The 16897-nt window shown below is 34.3% G+C and overlaps 4 protein-coding genes across 9 annotated transcripts; 1 reads left to right on the plus strand and 3 right to left on the minus strand.

The window, feature by feature from the left end:
* Positions 1 to 2597: 2597 nt before the first annotated feature.
* On the minus strand, positions 2598 to 5409 carry LOC100115465 (40S ribosomal protein S9). Of its 2 annotated transcripts, XR_001729745.3 has the most exons (5): positions 4569 to 5409; positions 3767 to 3996; positions 3386 to 3572; positions 2954 to 3137; positions 2603 to 2821 (listed from the first exon to the last, which is right to left on the minus strand). XR_001729745.3 is itself a non-coding variant. In XM_001608220.5 (4 exons), exons 2-4 carry the CDS (start codon positions 3987 to 3989, stop codon positions 2650 to 2652), a joined length of 582 nt encoding a protein of 193 aa, XP_001608270.1. In that variant the 5' UTR covers positions 3990 to 3996; positions 4569 to 4715; the 3' UTR covers positions 2598 to 2649. The 2 variants fall into 2 exon arrangements, 1 of the variants encoding a protein (XP_001608270.1); XM_001608220.5 differs by lacking the exon at positions 2954 to 3137 and having other exon boundaries at positions 2598 to 2821; positions 4569 to 4715.
* LOC100124150 (mitochondrial glycine transporter) lies at positions 5159 to 9511 on the plus strand. 3 transcript variants are annotated; one of them, XM_003424530.5, is made up of 7 exons: positions 5159 to 5549; positions 5982 to 6145; positions 7190 to 7305; positions 7383 to 7467; positions 7548 to 7727; positions 7810 to 7978; positions 8072 to 9511. In XM_003424530.5, the coding sequence occupies exons 2-7, from the start codon at positions 6092 to 6094 to the stop codon at positions 8356 to 8358; spliced, it is 891 nt and encodes a 296-aa protein (XP_003424578.1). In that variant the 5' UTR covers positions 5159 to 5549; positions 5982 to 6091; the 3' UTR covers positions 8359 to 9511. The 3 variants fall into 3 exon arrangements, with proteins under 3 accessions (XP_003424578.1, XP_001608024.2, XP_032457090.1); XM_001607974.6 differs by having other exon boundaries at positions 5499 to 5549; positions 5982 to 6320; XM_032601199.1 differs by having other exon boundaries at positions 5519 to 5779.
* LOC100124153 (luc7-like protein 3) lies at positions 8850 to 13446 on the minus strand. 3 transcript variants are annotated; one of them, XR_001728780.3, is made up of 8 exons: positions 12990 to 13446; positions 12653 to 12901; positions 12312 to 12518; positions 12071 to 12232; positions 11755 to 11984; positions 11560 to 11648; positions 10758 to 11469; positions 8865 to 9383 (listed from the first exon to the last, which is right to left on the minus strand). XR_001728780.3 is itself a non-coding variant. In XM_008217587.4 (8 exons), exons 1-7 carry the CDS (start codon positions 13092 to 13094, stop codon positions 11393 to 11395), a joined length of 1119 nt encoding a protein of 372 aa, XP_008215809.1. In that variant the 5' UTR covers positions 13095 to 13446; the 3' UTR covers positions 8865 to 9383; positions 11356 to 11392. The 3 variants fall into 3 exon arrangements, 2 of the variants coding, with proteins under 2 accessions (XP_031787920.1, XP_008215809.1); XM_008217587.4 differs by having other exon boundaries at positions 11356 to 11469; XM_031932060.2 differs by having other exon boundaries at positions 8850 to 11469.
* Positions 13447 to 13615: 169 nt separating this feature from the next.
* Positions 13616 to 16277, minus strand: LOC100124155 (WD repeat-containing protein 13). The gene is made up of 4 exons (XM_001607978.6): positions 15230 to 16277; positions 14488 to 15143; positions 14103 to 14395; positions 13616 to 14027 (listed from the first exon to the last, which is right to left on the minus strand). The coding sequence occupies exons 1-4, from the start codon at positions 15339 to 15341 to the stop codon at positions 13781 to 13783; spliced, it is 1308 nt and encodes a 435-aa protein (XP_001608028.2). The 5' UTR covers positions 15342 to 16277; the 3' UTR covers positions 13616 to 13780.
* Between the last annotated feature and the right edge of the window lie 620 nt (positions 16278 to 16897).

Genomic DNA, 16897 nt, shown 5'->3' on the forward strand with positions numbered 1-16897 from the left:
ATGTATCCATTATCAAGAATGAGGAAAACCTCGCTGCTGGGGTTCTCCGCTATATAATAATGGATTTTGCAACAGACCACTGGGGTTCGCTGTAAACAAGCACGAGTAGTGCGTCAGTAGTCGACGAGTGGGCAAAGTGCAGCTACTGGCAGTGAAAACATCGCTGCGATATGCATAAGGAATATTTTTCAGAGATACGAACTTTTTTCGAGTCACAGAAATGCACTTTTGAATACATATGCCATGCATCGCGTATCGCATATCCGAGCTTGCAAGCTCGAATTCGATATTTACGTTTCGCTTCGGCAGTGCAGCAGGCGACTATAATATGTACATGCGGTTTCATATTTTGAGAATGTTGCGAAATCTCGCGTATAGTCCGAAAAATAAGCGGTCTCGAGTAGTCCATTGGAATCGAGCGGAGAGTCGTTCATTGCGGTCCATTGCCGTTTATATCTTTCAGCGGGCGCCAAATCGTCGTAGACTCATGCCAAGCGAGACGCACGACTTCATTCATCCTCGCGATCTATACGGACATGACTTTTAGCGTACATGAGAGTTTTACGGGACGTCGTGTCTGTGTCGTTTCCTTTTGCCGTTTTTATATATCGATTATGATTGTGCATATACTATATTCGTTTATGCGTCTAAGATTGTTTTTAATTGCTGTGATATAGCTCGAATAATCGGATTTGCCCGGACGCATGTACATAACATTAGAAAAGAGGATTATCTAGGGCAAGGTTTTAGAAACGAGCCTTAGGTTTCTCCAGCTTTAGTTTTGAATCGCGTGTAAGCCAAGCGCAAAATCCCCTTAACGCATATATACTCTAATTGGGGAAATTCGGCAAACATTGGTACGCACACAACTCGTAAACTGTTATATATTGTCCGTATTTGTAAGAAAATTTACAATCGCCCCGCTACGCTCCAATTAAAATTAAACTTGTCGAGCTATTAGTGGTTTTCAAAAAGTAGTTTCGCCAATATTATCGCGACGCAGATAAATTCCCCACAACGTTTACCGCATCAGGCGCTGCATTAATGCATTAATTTCCTCCCTCCACGTACACCGAGGCCATTATCGGGGAAATCTCCCGGAGAATAAAAGTATCAAACGAGATGCTGTAAATTCTCATTGTTACTGTTTTGTATTCAAATTAAAATTCGCAATCGGGTAACATAAATCCTTTCGGCGCGGTTTACGAGCGAGAGTTATGTATTTCAACGCTTTTCGCAAAATAACAGTATAGCGTAGAAAAAAAATCTAATAGTTCGGCTAGTCGACAGAACTTGCATACTACTTATACAATTCGGACGAGCACCGTTTACAAAAGTGTCGATCCTACGGCCGCGGCTAAGCCTATTAAGCGTTCCCAATTAGTACGTGTAGCAAGAGAAAAAAGCAGCCCATCCTGAAGCCTCATAATAAAGCGAAGAAAATGAGGGAAACAGGGAGTCACGGAAGCCTTTAAAGGCGGCCTCTCAAAGCATTGGCACACAAAGTGCCCGTCATTCCTCCTATACACTTTATTCCCACGTTGGTGATTTTTTTCTATTTATCGCGACCACATGCGTTTGTTGTCTTTTTGCTTTATCGCGAATTCCACTTTGCATTCTGCGCTAGATTGAACATCCTGGTATATATTTTTTTACTTTTTCGAACGCGTTGTATATTTCAATTTTTCGATTTTTTTTTTCAATCATCCCGCTTCTGGTCCGCTATCGGACACCGCAGGCTATACAGTATACACTCGATCACGACCGCATTGACTCCAACTTTCTAATGACTGCACGAGCGCGCATTCTCTCTTTCCTTCTTTTTATTTTTCCCCATTATCCGCGGTATAATACCTACTTTCCGCAGAACCAGCTTCGTGTTCTTTTTTTTCGGGACCAGTGTTGCTTTCGTCAACCGCCCATTTACATAAGGTCATAATTATAAATTCGCAATTATTATTGAATAGCGCATTATGTCAGTGTATCGATTTATAATTTGCCGGTGATAATGCAATGATTAAAGATTTGTAAAAAGCTAGCAAGCGCCTTTTAAAAGTGTGTAACGCTATTTATCGGTATTTCAAAAGTTTAACATTGAACAAACACTCTAATATACAGATAGAATGTAAATCGTAAAAGCATCATCTTCGTGCGAACTTTCGATCATAACAGAATTACGAGCCTCACGAGCAAACATCTTTCATTGGAGACGAGAAATCGAACAGCTTTGAAGTTTCTCTCCCGCAAGTTGGTCAAGTGTCCCAACGTGTGCATCCACGCGCCTCATCTTTAATGCATGCCATTCCTGGCTAAGACTCCCGATGTGCCGCGTGTCAGTCAACAATCTCCTCCATCTGCATCTCTCGGTGGATATGGAAAAGTCATTGCTCGCTCAAGGCGCTGACCTTTTCTCGCGCGCACTTCTACTTGTGAGAATTTTTTGAATAGTATGTAAATGGATCGCGACGTCGCATGCGATTTAAAATTTTTACGACTGCGATGGCTTTTTAATCGATATAAACGAATCTGCAAATCTAATTGATTTTTAACATGTTGAATGTCAATGGAAAGAAGGGTATAAGAGATAAGACGGAATGTTAAATTTTATTTTTTTTTTATTCAGGATCGTCCTGAAGATTAACGTGTAATTTAATCTTCTTCTTCTTCAGCAGCAGCTGCGCCAGTTCCCTTGCGGAGGTTCTTCCTCTTTACACGGCCAGGACGACCACCACCGAAGGGCGACTTGACAGAAAAGTCGATGTGCTTCTGGGAGTCCAATCGGACAATGAAGGATGGAATGTTCACAACCTGTTTGCGAACGCTGTAAAGAAAATGTTTCTAATGAATAATTCCGTACTTCAACTCCAAAAATAACGACCTACTTTGACACAAAAAATATTGTGAAAAGATAATATTGAGAAGGATTTTCTAGAATAAAATGTGAAAACTGTACCAATATTAGCATGGTTTCGTAACCCAATGCTTTTTTGGCAGACGTTAAGTGCCAAACAAAGTTCGAACACTCAAGTGGTCTGTATGAAATAATTAGTTTGATCAAACATCGATTCAAGATGTAAAGTCGTTAAATCTCGTCGCTTCCTCTGTGGGAGCATCCGAGCCGTCAATCGGGGATATGACTAAAAACATGGGACATTAAATGTAATTTTCCTCTAACATCTTTCATAATATAACATTTTTTCATATGATAACCATTGTATCCTGATTTGAAGTCGGATGAATAATTGTATTCATCCGATGATTAACACAGGAATTTATTATTGCCTTGATGATTAGAAACGATCTGCTGATTTGCAGAAATTTCTTGCCCAGACATGAAGGCTTAAAAAAAATTCACATTTTAGTTATATTTAATAAGGATATATACCGGATGTGTCTTTGACGGATGAGCACACGTGCGTGATGGATGGACTTGGCCAATCCAAGCTTGAAAACTTGGGTTTGCAGACGTCTTTCCAAGAAATCTTCAATTTTCAAACCCAAAACGTAATCAAGCTTCATGCGTCCCTCATCGAGCACTCCAATCCTGACCAATCGTCTCAACAAAGCATTACCTACAACAAAATAGCACAATATTTAGAAAAATACAACAAAACTAAGACTGCATGGTGTTGAGATATTGGTATTTCAGATTAAAATTTCTCATATCAAAATTTATTCAGACAAGAGGTGTCAGAAATATAAAAGGTTTTTCATCATTTTAAAAATTTGTGTTTTTCTTATTTAAAAAATCTAAGATCATTTTCACCTTCAAAAAGACGTTTGGGGTCCTTCTCTTCCAATGTAAGAAGCTCTCGAGCAGCTTTACGGATCTTGGCAAGGGTGTACTTGACTCTCCATACCTCACGCTTGTTACGGAGACCGTATTCACCAATAATACGTAACTCCTGATCTAAACGTGCCTTCTCATAGGGCCTTCTAGGCGTGACATAAGTCTTTGAAAAGACTGACGGAATTCGTCCGTTCACCATGGTCGTACTGTTGAAAAATAAATTCATTGAGTTATGGAGACTTTTTAGCAGATAAAATTACTTATTATTCTTAAGAAAAAAGTATTCAGAACTAAAACAATTGTATTCTGATCTGAAATCAGATGAACAATTGTGTTCATCCGAGGATTAACAACAGAAATTTATCTTGCCTTGCTGATTAGAAACTCTCTGTTAAATTACAGACATTTCTTGCCCAGACAGGAAGGCTTCTATTATATTACACTAAATTAATCGAATTGAAAAAAAAATTTACAAACATAACCTGAAAAAATCACTAAGAATTATCAAAGAACTATGAAAATAAGGTCAAAAAATCAAAAAATCTTAGTTATTGCATAAAACATTGTTTCCATCGAGCTGAATAACATAAATGACCATAAAAATTAATTTGTAAAAACAAACCACGTGGTCGATTAAGGTCTGCGGCATACGTATTAAAAAATTTACGATTTTATTCTCAAATACACCTTTATATCGAATAAAAACAATACCCGTCATACAATAGGTAATTATTAAGACGATTAAAAACCAATACAAGCAATAAATAAAGTAACTTACGTATTGTTTCAACAATAAAACGACCAACACTCCTGTCTTCACTCGGGACAACGTAGAAATGGCCGAGAGCTTCGCTTCCGTTTGCCGCGTGGTTCACGGAATTACGAAAACTCGAAGAGATGGCAATGCCTATACTTACTTTAGGATAGTAGATGGCGTAGCTAAGCAATTTTTTAAATCTTTTTTCTGTAGGATATTTTCTGTTGAAAACTCAATTATATACAAGTTTCTATTGTATAAATCTTATCAATTCACATTTTTTCAATCAATAGGTCATTTGGTCTTTCATTATAAAATATAATATAAGTATGACTTTCATTTTTTGTTATTAAGAGCTCAACTATGAAAAAAAACTGTAAACACGTAAGTAAAATATTTTTTTCGCTTTTGAACTATATACTTACATAAAAAATAATAAAATATAATGTGTGATTAAAACATAAACGCTTTTATTATTAATTGATTTGAAGTACAAACCCTAACAACTTCAATTAATAAATTTATATTTCTTGAACTCGAAAATGGTTTCATAGGTAATTATTTAATATATTGTGTACATACATGCAATAGAATAAACAAAAAGTATATCTATCATAGGTACACTTGCTACAGGGTTCTCGCTGAGTTCGTGTGCAATTGCATTATAGTAAAGGTAACCCCAGTATATTTACGTGTTACAGGCGTATTTCTAATCCAAAATACAGAAAATGCGAGTTTTGAGAATATAATTTTTTACTATACATGTCGGTAATAAACAACGCTGTTTATTACTTGTGTAACAACAATAATAGATAAACATGGCGCGACACCAACAACGAATCGTGTGCTGCTATTGTTTGTCGATGTTTTGCTTAATTTCAACGAGGAAACAAGGCGTCATAAAATCAAGATTCTATCGTCATCAAAATGACGAAAAATGATAATCTTATCATTGAGGCAACGCATCGGTAGACATTTGGTGCCTCTATTTTGGTGCTCAATGTTAGTAATTTTTTTTCTTATATCTTATACCTTAAATTTTAATTATCTTAACATCACATACTTTGTAAAATATAATTTTTTTTTTAAATTACAACCTCAAAATAATTTAGTGAATGTTCGATTTTTACAAGTGCACAAAACACATCTGTATCTTTCAAATTTGAATATAAATAGTCACAGTCATAACCTATATGACCATGACAATATTGAATTTTTTATAATTTTATTAGGTATTTATTTTTTGGTTCAACATTTGTGTGATTTAAAAAATTCTACGTATAGTGTTTGAAAATAATAGTAAATTTACAAAGACATTAGTTCTTTTATGTCTGATATAATTTTTAAGATTAATAAATGAAGAATAATATAAACTAATATTGAAAAAATAATCTATTTTGGTTACATATTCAATTAAAATATTTTTCATTACAGCAGAGAAAGTATTACCAAAATTAAGAACATTAATCGTGGTGGAATAAACTCACGTTTAAATCACGTTTCTCCCCCATATCAGTAAACTTTCTACAGTAATATGTTTTGATATGCAGTGTCATACTATTGACCCCGAACGCGAGGAAACAGAGATAAGTAAAGATGTAAGTATCCAAGACTTTTCGAACTCTGTTCAGTATTCTATCAATCGTTAAAGAAGTAGTTTCAATTAACGTGCCGATCAATAGTGAAAAACTTTAACCATAAATGTAGATAGTTTTAAAATTGCTGCTAGATTAAAAAAAATATATAATTCAGAGGATGGAAACTCTAGGAGGAGTAAGTAGATAGATTTTTATTTGATCTTATTTTATGCTTTAATTATTTAAGTTCATTTTATGTCTAACTTATTACTTACAATCATAGAGTATTAATCAACTTATATATATATATATATATATATATATATATATATATATTTTACATAAATTCTTAAATTTGTATGCGTTATTGTTCATTGAAAATGAATATATTTCATATAAAATGTATTCATAAACGTCTTAAAACGTCATATTTTCATAAATCTGCAATTTGAATTTGTAAATCTTTTAATTCATCATTAGATTTATAACAATACTTTCCTTTTGGACAGTGACTGGTCTACAGTTTTGGAAAATTTGAATTCATTATAATTTTTTCATTATCAATCATTGTAATTTTTTTTTTTTAATTTATATTATTTTTTGTTAATCTGTTTGTTATATTAATGTAGATTTTATTATCTTGAATTGAATACTACAAAAATTGATGACATATGTCTGAATTATCAATTTACCTTGACAAATCAATATTAGTTTTGATAAACTTTTATAAAATACTTAGCAGAGGAATATTTAGACCGATTACTGCCAACTGGCAATAAATTCATTTGATAACCTTTTGTTGTTCTATATATGCAAAAGCAGACCCCCCAAGGAAAGTATGTGTCAAAGATAATAATTCTTGTTGAATTGACCTTTTTGTCAAAGATCATGTATAAAACTCACGTGAGGAGACTCGTGCAAGATATTACCATTTTATTTTTTCCTTACTCTTGATAGACAATGTCTCACGCATACATAAGATAATTTTATTGTACAAAAAACTCTGATAACTATAAATATCATACATTAATAGTGGAAAATTTCTTATAATCATCTTATTTTCAGTATCCTGTATTGAAGTCATTTCTGGCTGGCTCTTTCTCTGGTACCTTCTCAACTATTTTATTTCAACCCCTTGATTTGATCAAAACTAGACTCCAAAATAGAGTAAACAATGTAGGGTAAGCATCTAATAAATCCATTATTCATATGTGTTTTGATCAAATAATGAAAATTAATATGTACGTAATTTCTGCAGACGTCAAAGATATGGTATGATGTCAACAACCATTGCAATAATTCAAAAGGAAAATATATTTGGATTATGGAGAGGTTTCACACCGGTACGTACACATGCAAGGAGAAGTTTAATCATTTTCTTTTGATATTAATGTTATGTTATTTATAACTCGTATGTTTATAGTCTATGACAAGAGTTATCCCAGGAGTAGGTTTATACTTTTCAACCCTACATTGGCTTAAAAACACATTAGATTTAGATGATCCGATCACACCTCTTCAAGCAATTGCTTTGGGAATCACAGCAAGAACAATTTCAGGATCTTTGCTTATTCCAATCACAGTTGTGAAAACAAGATACGAGGTATGTCTACGTTTATACGGTTCAATAATACTCTGTAAAATAAAACACGTTCGATTTTAAACTAAAGCATTTTACTTTTTAGAGTGGAGTATACAAATATAATAGTATAGGAGAAGCTCTCAGACTAATTCACAAATATGAAGGTGTGAAAGGACTGTCAAGTGGCCTTGTTCCGACTTTATTACGTGATGCACCTTACAGTGGACTGTATCTTATGTTCTACACGCAGCTCAAGAAATTCTCATCTAATGGTTAGCTTATTATTTTTTTCGCAGATAAAATGTATCGCTCAAACCTAAATTTCGAAACCTTATCATCAAACATGACCTCCGATTCATTTTTAGAATTTCCGCAATACAGCCAATTGCCAATGACTCACTTTAGCTGCGGAATCGTAGCCGGTATTCTTGCATCTGTTGTGACACAACCTGCTGATGTTGTTAAAACAAAGATGCAGCTTTATCCAGAAGAATTCAAAACTTTGAGAAGTTCGTTTTGTTTTGTATATTATAAATATGGAGTACTGGGATATTTTAAAGGAATCGTGCCTCGTATGCTTAGGAGAACGTTAATGACATCCATGGCCTGGACTGTTTATGAACAGATTACAAGGACAATTGGTCTCAAGTAAACTTGTATAATATGTGATATATAGACAGAAAATCGCTATACCATGTACAGTATTACGAATGACTGGATAACTTATGTCTTCATTGAAACGTTATTATGTATTATAAAAGTTTTATTATGAATAGATATACATATGTATATACTTAATAATAACAATTAATTAATTGTTATACGAAATTCAAAACGAATTTTAATGATTTTACTCTTGTAAGTTGCAGTAGTAGATATGGATGAGTTTGAAGTTTTTTATTTTGCTAAGACATAATACGATAGATAAATCCTTGTGGAAAATTCTTATTGATGTTTATACAATTTTATTCACAAAGTACTTTTAAGATAATTACTCTGATAATTTAGAAATCAAAACTTTCGAAATCTCTTACTTCACATCTAGTTTACGTAATCCACATTGATATCAAATGTTGAATGTATATGCAAACATTTAAGTTTCTTAAATTAGTCTTAAAACTATGAAAAAAATATTGCTAAATGGAATTTATAGATAGGTATATTTAAAGGTTCCTTTATTGTTTACAGTAGAATGGTTTATAAATCTTTTACAAGTCAAGTGTCCTATATGTATAATTTTATTAAGCATTAATCATTACAAAGTCTAAATATTGAAAACTTTCAGAATATTTTAGTTGTCTCATGATAACAAGATCTAACTTATACAATTCAGATAATAAATAAGTCATACTTGTTACAGAATTAGATTTACTTTAATAACAATAGCAGAATTTACATATAACTCATTATGCTGCCAGTACTTAAAGTGAGTAAAATAATTCACACACGTTAAATACGTATATCTGAATTGATTGTTAAAAGTCTATGAAGGAAAATCGATTCAACGACGTCTGACTTCCATTTAGTTGTCGGCCATCTTGCCAGTGCAAAATTCACTTTCAAAATCTCAAACTGTATTTATGGAAAATCTTTACCTTAAACAGTACATTAAGCTGTGCACCAGCTTCCTTGCTATGGCGTATATGACTCTCACAACATCCATCCATGCAGTACATCCTGAAAATAGACAATTCATGTTGTGAAAATATAAAATAAATACTTTAAATATATGTATTTGTTAGGCACATAATTATATGTATACAAAAATTTACAAAATTTGACATAAAATATTAGCTTGAATTAAATATTTGCTAAGATTTTTAAGACATTTTAAAAAGTAATCATTAGAATAGTTGAAAACAACCTAAATGTAGAATAATGCCTTTTCATACACAGTTAATCATAGATTAATAACTAATGCATGAAAATAAATTCTTTAAAAAATACCTCGTTAAGGTGGGTCTTACACAATATTAAATAAATTTACAAAAAAAAAAACATTTTAAAAATGAAGTTATTAAAAATTAAAGCATTATGTTAGTACCGAATTATTATTTAAATTAAAATAAAGTTGAGATTGTAAAAATTCCTAAGTAATAGGTTGGCAATGTTAAAATTGCTTAAGGGTTTGGGTTTTGGGGCATATACAAAATCACTGCATTTTGCTGTATACAATTCTCGCAACCTTTGCAATTGATACCTCGTCATTGGTGTTTGCAATATTTTTTCCTGAGTAAGTACTTGTAATAATAAACAATGTGTAAAAAATATTGTTTTACGAGTATTAAATCGGTTGATTTAGTACCTTTATAATCTGTAAGCTATGTTTTATTTTAAAAGATTACAAAGACATATTTAACATAATTACTTAGTAGAATATCAGTAGTAAAAAAATTTTTTTAAATTTAGGTGGTCTTATTTTTTGAAACATGCAAGACCCACCTTAATGAAAAAATCTAACATTTTTATAATATTGTTGCTAGTTTAATTTATAAGAAATAAGATAAAACCTAAACTATTTCTACTTATTATTTCTGAATACTTGCTCATTAAGAATTATTTGTAATTCATCATTGACATAGGTCTCTTTTTGAACGATTGATTAGACGCGAAGGCGGAGCGTCAGTTAGTGTTAATTATGATTATGTATGCACTAAAGATAACAGACAAAGATAATCATTATATGAAATAAATTAAGCTCTTTATCATTCACTTTTATTAATATTCATAAATTAAATAATCAAATTACACGCTATCGATTGCCGCGATTAGTGTAACAAGATAAGAGAATTATGCATTTAAAAAATATAGTGAAATCGTCTTTTACTTAATAACCATCTATAGCTGAGTACTTTCAATTACTTTTAATATATTTTTATATAACTCAATTCATTTTGACAAAGTGGAAATACCGTTTAAACAATTAATTATTTCAAAATAATGAGGAGCATCAATGTCTGGTATGAAAAAGTGTGCTTTTTGATTTTTATAGTTCTAACATCTTTGTGGAAAAGAGGCCATGATCTGGTATTATCATTCCGCCATAAATACCTCTGAAATGCGTAGCAGAAGCTAGGATTGTATAGTCAGTCACGCAGGGCACTGTCGAGGCAGGTTTACGGAAGTAGGCTCTGTTTCCTCCATTTAATCACTAATTTTTTTTTCAATACTATTTTTTCATACTCTACGCTGTCCTTGAAGTTTTTTTAAAATTTGTGTACAACCTAAAGATATATTATGGTCGACCCAAAGCAAGTGTAGGTATACCTTCTCCTACCTTGCTCTGTATGTTTTAATATACTAAGTATAGTTTAACGTCTCAACATCTACAAATGATCATTTTATCCTCTTTTATTTATTCTCATAGACCATGTTTTGTTTTAAACAAACTTGGCACGCCCTTTCTTGTTAATGTTTGTAATTTTGGTGTTAATGAAATTCTATTATGGAATTAGTGTAAAAATGTTATTGAGTGACCATCCGCGCCAAGTATTTCCATGACAGATGAAAATATGATTTTATGATAAAAACAAATGAATCAATAGGTCACAAACATTACTGATGTATAAAGGTGCAACTAATGAAACTTACCTGACAAAACAATCTGTACAGTAATTGAGACGTTAATAATAAATTGTATATTGCATACCTGATTTTCTGCTCACTCACTAACCAATCAAGAGTAGTTACTTGCGACTTCTACTTCTGGATCGGTGTCGCTTGCGATTTTGATGGTTAGAGCTTGAACGATGGTCGTGATTACCTGAAAAATAATTTTATATTAAAATCATATAGACAATGGTATGAATACTCCAATTACTTTGTAACTTATTAATATCATTTCCATTATTACCTCTGTCTTTATGACGATGCTCTTTGTCGTCGTCCTTGTGACGATCATGCTTGTCTCTTGATCTGCTCCTACTACCATGCTTGGAATTTCTAAAACATTACATCAATAATAAGTAAAATATACTAGACGCAAATTAATTTCAAAGTAAATGGTTTTTCATCTTTCTGTACAGTTTTTCATTGAATGTTTATCTACCTATCATGCCTTTTGTCGTCATCTCGCCTTCGTCGTTTATCCTTTTCCCTTTCCCTGTCTTTATCATGATCCCTATCCCTGTGCCTCTCACGATCACGGTCACGATCACCACGATCTCTATCTCTCCTGTCTCGATCGTCTCTCTTTCTTCTGTCATCGTCGCCTCGAGCCCTTTTCCTTTCTTCTTCTCGTCGTTGTTCTTTTTCATCCCTAGCTTTCTCTCGTTTTGCCTATTGATAAATTTTATTTTGTAAAATTCATGCTGTGGAATTGCAAAATTATTGTAATTTTAAAACAATGAAATCTTAATACATACTGTTATTTCTTGTAGAGCGCTTTTTAACCTTGCATATCCAACATGCTGTTTTCCCATTAAATGATCATCTATTCTTTGTTGCGCATCACCAACAATGAGGAATGCACCACAGACATCGCAAACTTCCATTTGCTTTTCTTGAGCAGCAGCTAATTCTGCAGTCTGAAATGAAATTTTTAAACTTAGTGCTATGTATTTGATAGAATTTCATATGTATTTGGCTATTGCTCACTTCGCTCACCTGATTGTAATGACTATTATCATTTGATTTGCGCAAGGTTTCACGCTCCTCCTTTAATTGGTCACAAAGGCGCATCAAACCCTGAGCCTGTTCTACGTTCCCTTGAATCCCACTTTGTTCTGCCTCTTCCACAAGTTTATTTATCTTTTCTGTCAATAGAGCAATTTGCTCTTCATTTTTTTGGGTTTGTGCAGGTGATAGAGTTGGCTACAAAATCAAACAAACAGTTGTTAAATCATTGCTGCGAAAAAGGTATTATATAATCAAACTTATCAGTAGGAGATGAGAAATCAATTAGTTGCAAATATAGAGTACATGCTTAACAATTAAATAATATGTACCGCTTCTGTCTTGCCAATTAGTGCAAGTCGCTGTTTTCCCTTGACAATCTTCCTTTCAACTTCGCTAAGCATGCTTTGGCAAAACCTAATAAACTCATCTTCATATTGCTGTTTACGATAACTGTAAGGAGCCTTCTCAAAGAGTTCTCTAGCTTCATCGTCGTGAACCCTTGCGCACACACCCAAATCTGCTCTGGTGTTGACAAACAGATCATGTGGACAGAACTTGACAAGATAAAGTTTGCAGAACTGAAAGAGAAGTACATAGAAAATTTTAAAACTGACAAATTATCTTATGTTTTTTGAGACAATTTTTCGCATTTTCAGAATTTCTCACCTCGGGATCCTCCCAGTTAAGTTCCTTAGGTTTCTCGTTGGGGAGTACGTTGCGGTTCCTGCCCATGAGCTCATCGAGCAGAGCAGCTGCCGCGGCTGCAGCCATCGCGACCACTGTCTACTTCACTTCTCCTTGAATCCGGAGCGGATCGACTGCCCTGGAGCCGCGTCGACTCAGAATCAACTGCCGCTCAAGATGTAAGTACTGCTTGGATTATTTTGTCGATATTTGTTTATTCCGTACAATTATGCGGCTAATGAGACGAACAACAGATAAAGGGATCTTCACTCTCAAATTAGACAGGAATAAGGATTAACAAAGGCGCTGACGATGGGTATGGGTAATGTCGTCCGTAACAACCGTGGTAACGACCGTCGCCATGTTCGGCCTGCTTTTTGGGACTGAAAAACTGCATGAACGAGGCATATGAGCTGTGAATGCGTGAAGTCGCGCTATAAGCATGCAGTCTATATATAGGGACAAGTTCAGAGCGCTGGTGTAAAAATTGATCCGCGGGTAATTCAAAATACAATGAGAATAAGGATTAAAATATTTTTTGAAACACAGATCTCTATAATTGTTATATAATGTTAACTAATTTTTGTAAATCATTATAGTCGAATTTCAGATATTTTTCAACTTTTTATTAATAAAAATTTATACTTTCAAGTATCTTAATTATTTAAAGCAAATTATACATTTTATAAAATTTATTTTCTCTATTGATAAACTATACAGTTTATATATATAGTATAAAATTATTCTATTTACACTTTACTAAATATAATTGTTTACTGTTGACACTGGTGATTATTCCAAAGAATCACAAGTCCTTGGTGATCACCTGATGCCAAAAGAGATTCATCATAATTGAAGCTCAATGTCAGTGTTGGAGCCGAATGTCCAAGCAATCTGTTTACTTGGGCTGATTTTCCATCTTTTGCAGAGTCTAGTAAATGTATCGAGCCATCTTCTGAACCTGTAGCTATGAGTGAAGTGCCCATTTGAGGACAAAATGTTGATCTAATCAAGTATTGCCTAAAAGTTTTATGAATTAGTATCACATACATAATTAAATATGTTTAATTGTATAATTTATCAATTAAAAAATACCTATGCCTTATGGGATATCTTTTCCAAAGCACTAAATTGCCTTGATCATCGGCTACACGAAACAAGAGCACAGCATTACATGCACTGCTAACTAGAAGTGTTGGCCATGGAAAATCCTTTGATAACCAAGGCCTCCATGAAAGACTAGTTATAACTCCACCTGTGCCTTCCATTCTACGTAATTTGGTTAACTTGCCTAGACCAGGCTCTAGTCTAAAAGATGCAATGATTCCTCGATCGTTACCTGTCCACACTAGGGAACCACCACTTTCTTCGCATATTAAAGATGTAATCTGTTAAAAAAATAAAATAAGTGTTATTTTTTACTTTTCCACCAAGTGTGAAGTATTTGAGATTAATACAGTTAAAAATTGTTTATAAAAACCTTTCCACTAATTTTAATAGTTCCACCCTTAGTATATTTTCCTGTAGAGACATTTAAAATTTCTAATAATCCTTGAGAGTTTCCAGCCAATACTAAATTGTTGTTTGTAGGTGCAAAAGCACAGCACAAAGTTTCTGCTTTTAGCTGATCATAAGCCACTCTGAGACAGTCTGTTTTAGAATCTGGATGTATCTTCCACAATCTTATTGTAGCATCCAGCGAAGTAGAAACTAAGAGATCATTGCTCATACTCCAGTCAATTGCTGTGACCCCTTTCATATGACCATGCAAAACTACAACCACTTTTGGTGGAGTAGTAGTTGCTTCACATATAGAAATAGTGCCATCAAAAGATGCACAGCAGAACCTAGACCTATCATTGTTAGCAAACTTGAGCATCGAAATAGCTGCTGAGTGTTGATCGAAAACATGGTGAACTCCAGCAAAACTTTCAGCTGTAGACCTTTTGCTACTAGTCCTACTTCTACCTTTGATCTCAAAGCTTTTTTCTGAAGGTAAACTGGAGGCTTCCAAACAGGTTCCATACCTTCGCCTAAGCAATTCTGATCTCAATTTCAAGTATCTGTTTTGCAGCTCTGGATTCTTACATGCTTTATCTCGGAGCAGCTGACTTCGTCTGCGTATGTAAAGCATAGCTGTAAACAAACATACATCATGACAACTACAAAACCAACCTTGAAAAACAAAACAAAATTAAAGATAAAATGTTTGTTACACCCACCTAGACTAGAATTGTTTACTGCTCTTTGTGAATTATACTTGGCATCCAGAGCAAAGACCTGTTGATGCCACGGCGTAATCATTTTGCTCGGCGTTACGTTATTCGATCTCATCGCTATGCTCACTATATATCGTACATGTATAGACACCGATGACAACAAAACTCTTGCAAGCTACCTATTATCACCTGGATTTGGTGACGTTCAGCAATCGTCCGCTTCCAACTGGTCGTCCCTGATGCAGAGGACGTTCATAATCTCGTGGGACGACGTTACTGTTTAGCATTTTGAGCATTGGGCTACACCTGATGCACAGCGTTGCTCATATATGTCGATTACGTGCGCCACGCTACTATAAGACAAACGTCACTACGAGCCGCCGAAATTTAATTCTGTCATCTTTCTCTCTTGTCTTCTCCCACGCACGCGCGACAGTTCGACAGGTTTCTTGATCGCTCAAGTGCACGGCGCGCTCAATGGCCAAGCCCAAATATCGCAGCTGTAATAATAAAATGGGAGTGACCTTGTTCTCCTGAGACACACACACACCAAAACTAACCATCAGTAGGTGCTGACTGGGATCTGGGTATTGAGATCAACAAAGTCACATCCTATAAATATACCTATATATGTATACGGAGGAAAGATGGCCGTGGAGTTTATCACGCTCTCATTGGCTGTTGGATTTGTTAAGTACGTTGCAAGCGCGAAAATTAAAACATTGAATTTTGTTGATTATATAAATGGGTGAATGGGCAAATTGGATCATTTCGAAAAATTAATGTTGAAATTATTATAAAAGAGCAAATTAGTTTGGTACACATCGATTTATGAGAAAAGAATGTGATTATAGATATTAATTATAATTGAAGGAGGAGTTCGAATCACGAAAATGTAATTATCTTTAACATAATTAAATAACTACATTTTTGTTTGCATAATATTATACAATGTAGATTAAAAATTTGGTGCTCTTATTGTAGTTTGTACATCAAAAAGAAGTAGTGCGCAATCTCACTATCTCAGCACATTCTGATTAAAAAAGAGAACACTAATAACTTATGTACATTTTTCACATTCCCACAGTATGAGAGATTTCACGAAAAGATAGCTACATCCTATCTAAAAGCGAGTGATAACTGCTCGTCCAAGTACTTCATTAAAAATCAATTCGACAGCTTTTACTCCAAAAAATGCAGCGCCAAATTCGATCTTATAATGCAACCCCAAAGCGCAACAAGGTCGAGTATGCTATCTTAAAGCCTCCTCGCATGTGAAGCTACTTAATAAACACGTAAGTAGTTCGTACAAGTACCCGCAGAGGAAGAGCGGCAGCAGTTGAAAAGAGAGTGTCTAGAAAAAAAATCTCAGCGCGCAGTCAGTAAAAATACGCGTGCGTCCACCGCTGAGGAAGAATGGGTTCGCTTCTTGTTCTCACAGAGGTGTCCGCAAACGCACGAGTGGTCTCTCTCTCTCTCTCTCTCTCCAGCGTATAATCAGCCGCACAATACCTCCCAAGTCCCAGCCAGCTCATAAGCTATGTCTTGTCGGCTGATGCGGTGCTGTGTAGGTGAACCGCAGCCGTGTGTGGGTGCACAGAGCACTCACGAGAAGAGCGCTGAGAGGAGAACTCGGTCTACGGCCCATGTATGTTATGTCTAGGCCCGTAG

Source organism: Nasonia vitripennis, chromosome 5 (genome assembly GCF_009193385.2).
Source record: "Nasonia vitripennis strain AsymCx chromosome 5, Nvit_psr_1.1, whole genome shotgun sequence".
Taxonomy (NCBI): Eukaryota; Metazoa; Arthropoda; class Insecta; order Hymenoptera; family Pteromalidae; genus Nasonia; species Nasonia vitripennis.

Bases quoted from the DNA above. Each gene is read 5' to 3' on its own strand.
- LOC100124150 (XM_003424530.5), top strand. From the start codon at position 6,092: ATGCAGTGTCATACTATTGACCCCGAACGCGAGGAAACAGAGATAAGT. The intron at 7,306-7,382 runs GTAAGCATCTAA...TAATTTCTGCAG, and splicing joins AATAGAGTAAACAATGTAGG to ACGTCAAAGATATGGTATGA. The intron at 7,979-8,071 runs GTTAGCTTATTA...ATTCATTTTTAG, and splicing joins CAAGAAATTCTCATCTAATG to AATTTCCGCAATACAGCCAA.
- LOC100124153 (XM_031932060.2), bottom strand. From the start codon at position 13,094: ATGGCTGCAGCCGCGGCAGCTGCTCTGCTCGATGAGCTCATGGGCAGG. The intron at 12,902-12,989 runs GTGAGAAATTCT...CTTCTCTTTCAG, and splicing joins TTAACTGGGAGGATCCCGAG to TTCTGCAAACTTTATCTTGT. The intron at 11,470-11,559 runs GTAATAATGGAA...ATTATTTTTCAG, and splicing joins GCATCGTCATAAAGACAGAG to GTAATCACGACCATCGTTCA.
- LOC100115465 (XM_001608220.5), bottom strand. From the start codon at position 3,989: ATGGTGAACGGACGAATTCCGTCAGTCTTTTCAAAGACTTATGTCACG. The intron at 3,573-3,766 runs GTGAAAATGATC...ATTTTGTTGTAG, and splicing joins CCCCAAACGTCTTTTTGAAG to GTAATGCTTTGTTGAGACGA. The intron at 2,822-3,385 runs GTATATATCCTT...TTTTCTTTACAG, and splicing joins ATCCGTCAAAGACACATCCG to CGTTCGCAAACAGGTTGTGA.
- LOC100124155 (XM_001607978.6), bottom strand. From the start codon at position 15,341: ATGAGATCGAATAACGTAACGCCGAGCAAAATGATTACGCCGTGGCAT. The intron at 14,396-14,487 runs GTTTTTATAAAC...TTTTTTTAACAG, and splicing joins CTATTAAAATTAGTGGAAAG to ATTACATCTTTAATATGCGA. The intron at 14,028-14,102 runs GTATTTTTTAAT...TAAAACTTTTAG, and splicing joins AGATATCCCATAAGGCATAG to GCAATACTTGATTAGATCAA.